The sequence below is a fragment of the Equus asinus genome, chromosome 20, assembly GCF_041296235.1.
Source record: "Equus asinus isolate D_3611 breed Donkey chromosome 20, EquAss-T2T_v2, whole genome shotgun sequence".
NCBI lineage: Eukaryota > Metazoa > Chordata > Mammalia > Perissodactyla > Equidae > Equus > Equus asinus.
Genome location: NC_091809.1, coordinates 45,559,605 through 45,570,626, shown reverse-complemented (window position 1 = coordinate 45,570,626; position 11,022 = coordinate 45,559,605). Strand labels below are relative to the sequence as shown.

The 11,022-nt window shown below is 53.8% G+C and overlaps 2 protein-coding genes across 3 annotated transcripts; one reads left to right on the top strand and one right to left on the bottom strand.

Moving 5' to 3' along the window:
- The first annotated feature begins 376 nt into the window (after window positions 1-376).
- On the top strand, window positions 377-8,892 carry HMBS (hydroxymethylbilane synthase). 2 transcript variants are annotated; one of them, XM_044752621.2, is made up of 16 exons: window positions 377-910; window positions 1,214-1,281; window positions 1,372-1,535; window positions 3,953-4,006; window positions 4,344-4,416; window positions 4,801-4,850; window positions 4,938-4,993; window positions 5,370-5,447; window positions 5,653-5,730; window positions 5,851-5,926; window positions 7,012-7,125; window positions 7,377-7,415; window positions 7,659-7,778; window positions 8,018-8,071; window positions 8,212-8,298; window positions 8,397-8,892. In XM_044752621.2, the coding sequence occupies exons 3-16, from the start codon at window positions 1,503-1,505 to the stop codon at window positions 8,568-8,570; spliced, it is 1,086 nt and encodes a 361-aa protein (XP_044608556.1). In that variant the 5' UTR covers window positions 377-910; window positions 1,214-1,281; window positions 1,372-1,502; the 3' UTR covers window positions 8,571-8,892. The 2 variants fall into 2 exon arrangements, with proteins under 2 accessions (XP_044608556.1, XP_014711153.1); XM_014855667.3 differs by lacking the exons at window positions 377-910; window positions 1,214-1,281 and having other exon boundaries at window positions 1,366-1,535.
- Window positions 8,893-9,173: 281 nt separating this feature from the next.
- H2AX (H2A.X variant histone) lies at window positions 9,174-10,957 on the bottom strand. The gene has a single exon (XM_014855669.3). It carries the CDS (start codon window positions 10,532-10,534, stop codon window positions 10,103-10,105), a length of 432 nt encoding a protein of 143 aa, XP_014711155.1. The 5' UTR covers window positions 10,535-10,957; the 3' UTR covers window positions 9,174-10,102.
- Window positions 10,958-11,022: the final 65 nt, after the last annotated feature.

The following is an 11,022-nucleotide window of genomic DNA, read 5'->3' as shown; positions in this document are numbered from 1 at the left end:
CTCAGGCTCAATCTTCCTCACCAAAAAAAAACCCAAAAAATCTTAATGCCTGAGCTCCAAGAGCAGCCTGGACTGAGGTCCCCACAGCACCTCCTGCTCTTTAGTCTGGCTGGTCTCTATGGCTCTTGTTTGAACAAAGTATTCAAGCAGGAGGCAGCTTGTGGTGGGGAGCCTTTAGCTTCAGTTTGCCGTTAGTAATGGGTAGGTGGTTGTGTTGCTGTATTCAGTACCAGATGATAAGCAGGATGAAAGGGCCTTTATTGAAACGTTTTTTTTCGCTCTCTGAAGTCAGCCAAAGTTTGCATTGCTAGGTGTCTGTGTGTAATTTGGGCTGCACTGCCTGTTAGAAAATTGCTCTTACAGGGTTGTTAAATTGAAGGAAGTAACTTGGACGTTGTGGCTTAGGTAGGTAGAAGAGGCAGAGGACACTACATTTGTAGTGGCTAAGAATACAGATTTTGGATCAGCTGCCCCAAGTTTGAATCTTAGTTTGCCTTAGGGCAACTGTTACCTTCTCTGAAACTCAGGTTCTTCGTCTTCCGTGGGTTAGGAATTGTGACACCTCTGTTGTATGGCTATGAGGAAGGCCTAAGGTGTGAATGGGTGGCCAGTTCTCTGCAGAGGGCTTAGCACGTGGGTGCTCACTACATCGTTATTAGTAGGGTTAGTGGGTAAAGCACTTTTCCTAACAAGCCTGTTTTCCACTAAAGTAATATGTTGGCACTCCTACTTCACAGTTGTCTTAGGTATGACCTTCGATCTCTGAACCAGTTTCCTCATTTTGCAAATAGAAATGTTGCCTTCTTCAGGATTGTAGCAGAGCTACGAGTGAACAGAGCAAACAAAGCACCTCATAAGCTGTATTAACTGCTTGTGCCACAGCCAAGGAGAGAAAGCTGTAGAATTCCAGGCGAGTAGCTTTCTGGAGCACTCATCTAGATATTTGTGGGTGTTGGATCCAGCCTGGAAGGCATGCTAAGTTGCTTAAGGAACCTTTACTTCCAACGCAGCATTTTAGGGTTAATATCCTGTTACTCCTGGGCATGGCTAACTCCCGCGTAATTGACTATCCCTTTGGGTGGTAGTAGGCCGGGCCTGCAAAGGGTCTACTTTGTGGGTAAATCTGGGCCACGGACCATCAGTAGTGCTGGCTCAGAAGGAAGTGTCAGTGAAAGCAGAAATGAATAGCTGGTACGCCTGTGTCTTAAACCAGGAGGACTCGGGCACACGGGAACCCCCGCACCCCGCGTCAACCTGGCAGAGTAAGGCGGTAAGAAAAAGGTAAGGTCTCTGTCGCAATCCTCATTCCCGCTCGAGGGAGGTGCCTCCCCTGGAGGGCGGGCGCCGGAAGTGACGCAGGGCCCTTTGCAGAGCCGGGAGTCAGACTGCAGGAGGAGCTCAGGCCCCGCGTGCTCCCGGTGCCAGCCGACCGGGGCCTCCGGCTGCCCCAGATCCCGAGGGAGCAGGACGGCGGCCCCGGCCTTCTACCCGAGAGCACAGCCATGTCTGGGAACGGCAACGCGGCCGCAACGGCGGTGAGTCCTGAGCCGGTGACCCTCGTAACTCCGGTCTTCCGGCTTAGCGGTGCAGCGATTGGCCCGGGGTGCCACCCTCCGTCGTCTATTGGTGGGGACGGCTACCCGTCTTTTTTTGGGGTCCAAATAGCTTTTAAAGGGCCGGTAGCGGGGTGCCCCGAGGAAGTATGGGGGAAGTCAGTGAGCGGCGAGGCTGGGGTTAAGAGTGGAGCGGTTGTCTCGAACGGGACCCCCAGCCCTGCGGGGGTCTGGGTGGGATTCCGCCTGGCTCTAGATTTAGTGACCCAGCCCAGGAAAGTTCATCTACACAAGACGGGGTACTATTCCCGGGTCCTATTTCACACGAGTCGGGGCCAAGGCGGGATTCGGCCGCCTTGGGAGTATGTTCCGCTTCGGATCCAGAGAGGAGAACACTCCCAAGTCTCCAAACTGCACACAGACATCTCGGAAGTGCTCCTTCTCCCCTCTGCCATTTTAGCGGTCACTCAGCCCCAGGCTGCTCTCAAAGCCCCCAGCTGAGACACACCGTTGGGTTACTTACCACCTTGGGTGGGAGCCACCCTTGGACCTTCCTAATGCTAGTTTGTCCCCGGGCTCTGGGCTTGTGTAGAGGCAAACTACAGAGCCAGAGGCCAGAAAGAGATAAGAAAGAGATGGGGCCGCTGCTTATCTCCTGCTGTCCAGCCTGCTGATGAGGGAGGAATTCTTTGCCGTTGCACACATTCCTGAGCACTGGACTAGATGTAGGAAGATCTGAACCCTAGCTCCAGCTCTCTGCTCATTATTAGCTGTGACCCTTGGGCAAGTCACTCACTCCTCAGAGCCAGGCTTTTCTTCTGTAACCTGGTTCCAGAGATCCCTGCCCTGTCTACCTGATAGATTGTTATGAAGATTAAAAGCAATAGCTTTGGCATGTATGTGCTCAATAAATTTTTTTTTTTAAGATTTTATTTTTTTTCCTTTTTCTCCCCAAAGCCCCCCGGTACATAGTTGTATATTCTTCGTTGTGGGTCCTTCTAGTTGTGGCACGTGGCATGCCACCTCAGCGTGGCTCGATGAGCGGTGCCATGTCCGTGCCCAGGATTCGAACTGATGAAACACTGGGCTGCCTGCAGCGGAGCGCGTGAACTTAACCACTGGGCCATGGGGCCAGCCCCTCAATAAATTTTTTAATGGAACAATTTGACTTGAACATCCTGTGCAGAATCAATGAAATTAAGGGATTGCTTGAACCTAGCAGTTTCTGGGACCTTAGCTTTCTTTCCATGGGCTCCCCGTGGCCCAGAATTTTAGTGGCCATGTTTAGCATTTCAAGCCTGGCCTGATTTTCTCAGGATCCCCCAGGGTTTATTTCTTGGAGAAGTGATCTCAATGGAATAGACTAGAATGCACGAGGAGCCAGCTGTCATCTGATCCGGCAACAGAGGCCCTGGATTCCTGGCTAGAGAAGAACTCCATAGGATGAAGATTCCAGAATGGGGAAAGTTGGTGGTATCTACATTGGCTATTGTCTGATCTAGAAAGAAATAGGACCTGAGAGTGAAGAACCCAGTTCTACCTGCTTAGCACTGAACACCTTTGTCCAAGGTACCCTGGTAGGAGGAAAAGGCATGTCCCTTGAGTTCTTGGCTTGGTCTCTGATGTCCCAATGTTTCCTTGTTGGTGAAACCAGAGGCAGCACTCCAGGTGAATGGACATTAGGCAGCTCAACCTCTTGGTTTTATGGAACATCAAAGGCAGAAGACACTTGAGTCCAAACCTCTTCATTTTATAGATAAACAAATAGGTGCTGATGGGATGATGTGCTCAAGGCTACCCAGCCAAGAGGTTGAGCAGGACTCTACATCAGCTCCATTGACCCCAGTCTTTTATGGGTCATAATGGATTCTAACCAGATTAGGGGATCCATAGTGTGGCAGCTGTGGGGTAGCTCTTGGCATCTGGGTGGCACTGAAGCTTTCTCGAATGCCTGCTCTTTTGTGGATGCTGAAGTTGTCCTCACTGACTCAGCGCAAGTTCCCCTTGTACGGCCCCAGCTGCCCTGCCCCTGCCTGCTGCAGGCCCCACCCTCCCTGTGGCCAAGCTGATGGCCTTATCTCTTCTCCCACCTGGCTATGTGCAGCACTCCCACTGCCTTGGCCAGGATGCACTTTAGGGCTCAGTGTCCTGGTTTGCAGCAATAGCAGCAGCTACAGCGGATCCTATTGCTTCCCTCTGTTCTCTGCTTCTCTGGATCTGTGGGGAGGGCAGAAGGTACTGAGGAGGGTAAAGGGACCGATCTTGGAGTTTTCTCCACACCGAAGCTCAGCTGGCCACAGGCAGGGGCTGAAGTCTCTTTCTTCCAAGCCAGTGATTCTGGTTCTTAGACAAGGTGTTGAGGAACAGAGGGAACTGTGAACTGGGGACTTTTTCTGCAGGAAGAAAACAGCCCAAAGATGAAAGTGATTCGCGTTGGTACCCGCAAGAGCCAGGTGAGTGCAGGTTTGTCGGAAATGTTCTGTGCTCATGGTATTACAAGGGAGGAGTCCCAGAGGGTTAGTTCCCAGCAGCTTGGGGATGGAGGAAATGGGGTGGCTGGGTGTTTAATTCAATGAAGAATGGCAGATTGCATTCTGTGGGGGATCGTCCCTTGGCTGGGGAAGTTGTTGAGGTGCAGAGGACTCTTGGGCCAGACCCCTTTCCTTCCCAGGTGGGCATTCAACCCCCTTCTGAATTGCAGTCCTTTCAGGATCTCCCTGACTCTGTGAGGATCTAAGCTTGGGGCAGTGGCCAGGGAAGGACAGGACTAATCTGAATTTCTGTCCCCAGCTGGCTCGCATACAGACGGACAGCGTGGTGGCAATGCTGAAAGCCTTATACCCAGGCCTGCAGTTTGAAATCAGTGAGTTTTCTGGACAGGACTGGAAGCCGAGGCGGAGCCCTTACCCCCTGGAGAGGAGAATGCAGTGTTTCTGGCTTTACCTAGGACCAAAGCCTGGTCCTTTTGCCTCTGAGAATTCTTCTTGGCTGTCCCTGGCTTGGAGGGCCCTTTCCTCCTCTGAACACCCCCAGCTCTGACTACCTGGGCTAGCCTGGCATTTAGTGTCTTCCACTTTGGGTTTTTTATGTGTGTCTGGTCTTCCTGCTAGATCATACATTCCCAGAGGATGGAGACTGGGGCTTATGTGCCTCTGTATCCACCATGAATCTTAGCACCGTGCTGGGCTCAGCAGGAGCTCAGTAAATGCTGCTCAATAGGTACCTGATTGATTGACTCTCTCCTCAGTTGCTATGTCCACCACAGGGGACAAGATTCTTGATACTGCACTCTCTAAGGTAACAACATTTCTCCCCCCAATCCCATCCCCTGTCCTCTTTCCTTCCTGCAAGAGATTCACTCTGAGGCTCTGTCTTACTTGGCAGATTGGAGAGAAGAGCCTGTTTACCAAGGAGCTGGAACATGCACTGGAAAAGAATGAGTAAGTGAAAGACGGGAGAGTGTGGCTCCTGCCCAGTCTCTTGCTAGGACCCCAGTGCACGTCAGACCTGGATGTCAGCTAGACTGTTGGGCTTAAACCCTTGGATAGGCTAGAGGGGGCTCATCTGTGGGTTTTTCAGGCCTCAGAAAAGGAGAGTGTACTGCTTCTGAACCATCTAGCTGCCTGGAGTGCAGGATTGGGTTGGGAAGGGGGTTAGGAGGGAATGGAGGAGGGGAGCAGGGTCCCGAGGTCTTGGAAAGTCCTGCTTCCTGAACTGCTCTAGGCTCTGCTACTGAAGTAGAGGCAGGAATAGATGGAGAAGGGGGCATCTGCTGCTTGGACCCCTTCTCCTTACCTCCCGCTCCTGTCTTTCTAGAGTGGACCTGGTTGTTCATTCCCTGAAGGACCTTCCCACTGTGCTTCCTCCAGGCTTCACCATTGGTGCCATCTGCAAGTAAGAGTCCTGCCAGTCAGGGGGCCTGGGCAGGCATCGTGCTGACTTCGGCTCTTCCCTTCGGGATTTGGCCCTCCACCTCTAGGCCTGTCTCCCCTCCCCTGAGGAGTGTCAAGCATGACAGAAAACTCAGGAAATGCCAAGTAGTTGGCTATTGAGAGAGCCTGGAAGTGACCTCATTCTGTGACCTTCTCTCCACACCCAGGCGGGAGAATCCCTATGATGCCGTTGTCTTTCACCCAAAATTTGTTGGGAAGACCCTAGAAACCTTGCCAGAGAAGAGGTGAGTGGGGCCTGGAGAGGTGTCTTGGTGGGATGTGCACAGAAGATGGAGGGTTGGCAGGAGGAGGAAAGGAACAGTACCTGCTTAGGATTAAATCTCATTTAAATCCTCTCTGAGCAGCGTAGTGGGAACTAGCTCCCTGCGGAGAGCGGCCCAGCTACAAAGGAAGTTCCCGCATCTGGAGTTCAAGAGTATTGTATCCTTTTAGAGGAGGGAGCGGGCAGCAGCCAAGGAGGAAGATGAGCTCCAGAGGACCCTGGGAGTCCTGAGAGTAGAAGGGGCTTCTATAGGAATTGGACCATGGGGGCAGTGGGCTGTCTGTCCTCCCATCATCCATGCATCCATCCATCGATTCTTAATCCTTTCATGTTTTCCCAGCCCCAGGCAAGTGCCTGGCATTGGGGATAATAGTGAGCAAGATCAACATTGTCTCTGCTTATATAGAGTTTACATTTTTTTTTTTCTTAAAGATTGGCACCTGAGCTAACAACTGTTGCCAACTTTTTTTTTTTTTTTCCCTTCTTCTTCTTCTTCCCAAAGCCCCCCAGTACGTGGTTGTATATTCTAGTTGTGAGTGCCTCTGGTTGTGCTATTGGGACACTGCCTCGGCATGGCTCAATGAGTGGGTGCCATGTCCACCCCAGGATCCAAACTGGCAAAACCCTGGGCTGCTGAAGTGGAGCCTGCGAACTTAACCACTCAGCCATGGGGCCGGCCCGAGTTTCCATTTTGGTTTGGAGACAAACAGGCATTGATAATATAGAGTGATATTGAACAGTGATTACTTCCAGGTAGGGGATGGAGGTGCTTCCATTTTTATTTTATATTCTATATTGTTTTGATTTTTACAATGAGTATATAATATGTTTTGTCAAATTAAAACTGTATGTGCTAAGTGCTCCAGTGCTCAAAGTAGGGACTTCCTGGAAGCTTCTAACTGGAACGTCTAAACAGACTTGGGGGTCAGAAAGGCTTCTTAGAGGTCTTATAACCTTGGGCAGGTTCTTTAACCTCTCTGTATCATTTTCTTTACCTGACATGGAGATAATAATAATAATGGGGAAAATAATAATAATACCTACCTCATGGGGTTGCTGTGAAAATTAAATGAGTTGACACACGTAAAACACTTTAGAACAGTATCTGGCATGTAGTAAGTATGAGGTAAGTGTCAGGTGTTACCATTAAGCTGAGAATTGAAAGATGAAAAGTTAGCCAGATAGAAAGGGAATGTTTCAGGCAGAGGGAACAATGCTCATGGTCCTTAGCATCTCTCCATAGCGGGGAAACCTCAACACACGGCTTCGGAAGCTGGATGAGCTGCAAGAGTTCAGTGCCATCATCCTGGCTGCAGCTGGCCTGCAGCGGATGGGCTGGCAGAACCGGATGGGGCAGGTAGGGGCTGCCCCTGTCGCCTCTCCAGTTAATCTTCGTCCCCCTCTTGCCTGTATTCTCTTCTTGAACACCTCCCCTCTAACACTAAAATCTGGAAATGAGTTCCAGGCTGGGAAGATTGGGGATCACAGGCCAGAGTCTCACTTTTGCCTATGCAGGCTTTGTATATGATAGGGAAGCCCCATCTCACTGCTGTGTGCTTTCAGGCACCCCCATCTCCACCCTTCTGACTGCCTCTTCTGCCTCCACAGATCCTGCACCCTGAGGAATGCATGTATGCTGTGGGTCAGGTATGCTTGAACAGGGAGCCATGTCTTGATGTGCCCCTTCCCTTTGTTTTCAGCTCAGAAGCTGGGCACACAGCCTTCTGCGTCTGCTCCCCCCAGCATAAACACTCCCAGGGAGGGGCAGGCTTTGGGAGACTGCTGTGCCAAAAGCCCTTGGGGAACAGCTGGAGATGGGCTGGTTCTCACCCTTGGCACCATTGGTTGGGGAAAGATCGGGCCTGATGTTCTAGGCTGTTTTTCCATCAGGGGGCCCTGGGCGTGGAAGTCCGAGCCAAGGACCAGGACATCTTGGATCTGGTGGGTGTGTTGCATGATCCTGAGACTCTGCTTTGCTGCCTCGCTGAACGGGCCTTCCTAAGGCACCTGGTAGGGCCTGTGCTCCACCTGTGGTGGGGGGGGACTTGGGAAGGGTATTGGGGAGATTTCTTAAATTAACGCTGTTATTTAGTGGTAACTCATTGTTGAATGTTGTCTATAAAGAGTGCCCAAATCTGGGCCCCTAGCCTTCTTTTCAGTTTTATCCTCAGAGGTCTGTCTCTGAGGGCTCTGGTCACAGGGTAGTGTTAAGGGTCCTTGCAGCTCACAGGGAGAACGTCTCGTTGCAGGAAGGAGGCTGCAGCGTGCCAGTAGCAGTGCATACAGCTATGAAGGATGGGCAAGTAAGCAGGGGAAGATGGATGGAGGGCAAGGAAGGACTGTGGCATTTCTCTCTGTGCATCCCGAGTTGCCAGTGAGAAGAGCCCAGGTTTCTAAGCAGTTCTCTTTCAGAATATGCTGAGGCAACCACTTTCTTTCCCAGCTGTACCTGACTGGAGGAGTCTGGAGTCTGGATGGCTCAGATAGCATGCAGGAGACCATGCAGGCCACCATCCACGTCCCTGCCCAGGTGCCAAGGCTGCAGGCTGAGGGAGAGGGTAAGAAAGAAGTCTGCATGTTACTTTCCCTTTTTTTGCTCACCAAATCCACCCTCCTTCCCTCATCCAGCATGAAGATGGCCCTGAGGATAATCCACAGCTGGTGGGCATCACTGCGCGGAACATCCCACGAGAAGCCCAACTGGCTGCTGAGAACCTGGGCATCAGCTTGGCCAACTTGTTGCTCAGCAAAGGAGCCAAGAACATCTTGGACGTTGCACGGCAGCTTAATGACGCCCACTAACTGGTCTGTGGGGCACAGGTGCCTAGGTTGCTGCTGCTCTCCAGTGCCTACAACCCAGCCCTCAGTGCCCCATTCTCACTGCTAAGTGGGGAGTGATTACCCCAGTTAGGGGGCTCGACTGCAGGGTCAGAGACTTCCAGGGACTTGCCTCACCTTGGGGCCTTGGTGACTTCCTTGCCTCCTCAGTAGGTAGAGGCTCATCTTTTTAGACAAAGTCCAAGCCACAGCCTTTGAATGTTACCACCTCTACTAATAATAAACCAGCTCTGAAGGTGTTTGTTTTTGGTTTTGGTGGGGTTGCAGGAAAGATAAGGACAAACACAAAACTCTTTACTCCTTACTTTGGAGACTGAGACCTATGTCCAAAGTTCCGTAACACAATTTCTGTCTCAACAGTTCTCATTTCGAACAGAATAAACTGTCTTCCAGGGAGCGCGAACAAAGAGCCACAATCTTAAAACCATGGCTTGCTCCTCTCGAGTAAACCATAGAGCCTTATATCCATAGCCCCCCACCCCCACTACCTCACGAGAATAGTCTACAAAGTCATCAATCTTACAACTTTCACAAAATGAAAACCGAGACTCCTTCTTAAAAAACAACCCTTTAATAAACAAAATTAGTCCATCTCAAACTCCCCAATACCTAAGGTACTAGTCTTGGATGGGTTAGCTGCAAAATTCCAGTTCAAAAGCCGGAGGCTCAGTCCAGACGGGACTAACGGACTTGTGCTGGTATCTAGGAGCTTGGCTTGCCGAGCGGAGCTGCTGGAAGGGAAGCGGGGCGGAGTGGGCAGGCCCGAAGGCCTCGCTGCCGGTCGGCCGCAGGCGCGCGCACAACTCCCGCTGTCCACACAGCCGGCCGGGGACCCGGACCGGAGGCCTCGCCCCTCCCCCCAGCTCCTCCTGGGAGGCAGTCGTCTCCGGAGGAGAGATGTCCCCGTTACAGTGCTCCGTCCTGGCCGCACCGCACAGGCCCGCGGATGAGAATGGAGGAGGCTGATGCGAAAGCCCGGATGGGGCAGCAAAAGGGGCACCAGGACACACGAAGCGATCCATTTCTCCCCCCCGGAGCCTGGAAATCCGCAGTCCTGTCTGACAGGTCCCGGCCAAGCACCAAGCTAAAGTCCCGGAGACCAGGCTGCAGGAGTCTGCTGGCGGCCGCCGGCCCGCCGCGCGCCTCAGCTCAGCCCTGCGTCAGAACGGCCAGCCAAGTCTTCCAGAAGGCGCCGCGGCTCCCCGCGGCCCATCGGCGGCTCCGAGGACAGGCCGGCCGAGTCACGAGCGCCGGGGTGCCAGCCGAGCAGAGCCGGGGCCGGGCGGCCGCCCCTCTCCGGAGAACGGGAGCCGGGGCCCGCGAGGGGGAGGGGCGGGCGGCGGCGGCGGGGATGAGGAGGGGAGGCCGAGCGCCGCGGCCGCTCGTCCCGGAGCCCGGCGTGGCCCAGCTCTTTCCGTGAGGGCTGTAGTGGCCCTTAAAAGGGCCTTTGTGGTGGCATTGGGGGGCCGGGCGGCCTGGGGCGACGCGGGCGCCCCTCAGTACTCCTGGGAGGCCTGGGTGGCCTTCTTGCCGCCCGCGGGTGCCTTCGGCCCCACGGTGGCGCTGGTCTTCTTGGGCAGCAGCACGGCCTGGATGTTGGGCAGAACGCCTCCCTGAGCGATCGTCACGCCGCCCAGCAGCTTGTTGAGCTCTTCGTCGTTGCGGATGGCCAGCTGCAGGTGGCGGGGGATGATCCGCGTCTTCTTGTTGTCGCGGGCCGCGTTGCCCGCCAGCTCCAAAATCTCCGCGGTGAGGTACTCGAGCACCGCCGCCAGGTACACCGGCGCGCCGGCGCCGACCCGCTCGGCGTAGTGACCCTTCCGCAACAGCCGGTGTACGCGGCCCACCGGGAACTGGAGGCCGGCCCGCGACGAGCGCGACTTGGCCTTGGCGCGGGCCTTGCCGCCGGTCTTGCCGCGGCCCGACATGGTGCGCGAGGTAGGAAAAACGGTGAAGAGGTCCGCCTCGAGAAAGCCAACGAGGAGCCGCCCGCCGCAGTCCAACTGCCGCCGCGCGCGCCCACAAACCGCCCTTATAAGCCCCCAGGGCACACCTCCGCGCCCTCCTGATTGGCTCTTTTCTCTAATACCCGCCTCCGGTTGGTTGCGATTAACCCTTCAGTGACGTGCCTCGGCTGAGGGAGCGCGCCCGCCGATTGGTCAAATTTGAAAACCCTTTGCCCGGGTAAAAAGGCGAGGAGGAGTGGCGGCACGCGGACAGCCAACCACTCCCAGATGTAGCCAATCCATGTGAAGCGCGCGAGATTTAAACGCTACAGCCGGAGACCAGAACCGGAAGACAAAGGGGGTGGAGTCTGAAGTCGCCTCAAGAGCCTCTGGGAAGTCTGGGCCGGCCTGGATTTTTAAAGGAAAGCGGTCAACACTACACTTATCTCTGCCTCCCCTTCAGGTCTCTC

Excerpts from the sequence above, each read along its gene's own strand:
- HMBS (XM_044752621.2), top strand. The coding sequence starts at position 1,503 with ATGTCTGGGAACGGCAACGCGGCCGCAACGGCG. Across the intron at positions 1,536-3,952 it reads GCAACGCGGCCGCAACGGCG|GAAGAAAACAGCCCAAAGAT; the intron begins GTGAGTCCTGAG and ends CTTTTTCTGCAG. Across the intron at positions 5,448-5,652 it reads ACCATTGGTGCCATCTGCAA|GCGGGAGAATCCCTATGATG; the intron begins GTAAGAGTCCTG and ends CTCCACACCCAG.
- H2AX (XM_014855669.3), bottom strand. The coding sequence starts at position 10,534 with ATGTCGGGCCGCGGCAAGACCGGCGGCAAGGCCCGCGCCAAGGCCAAG.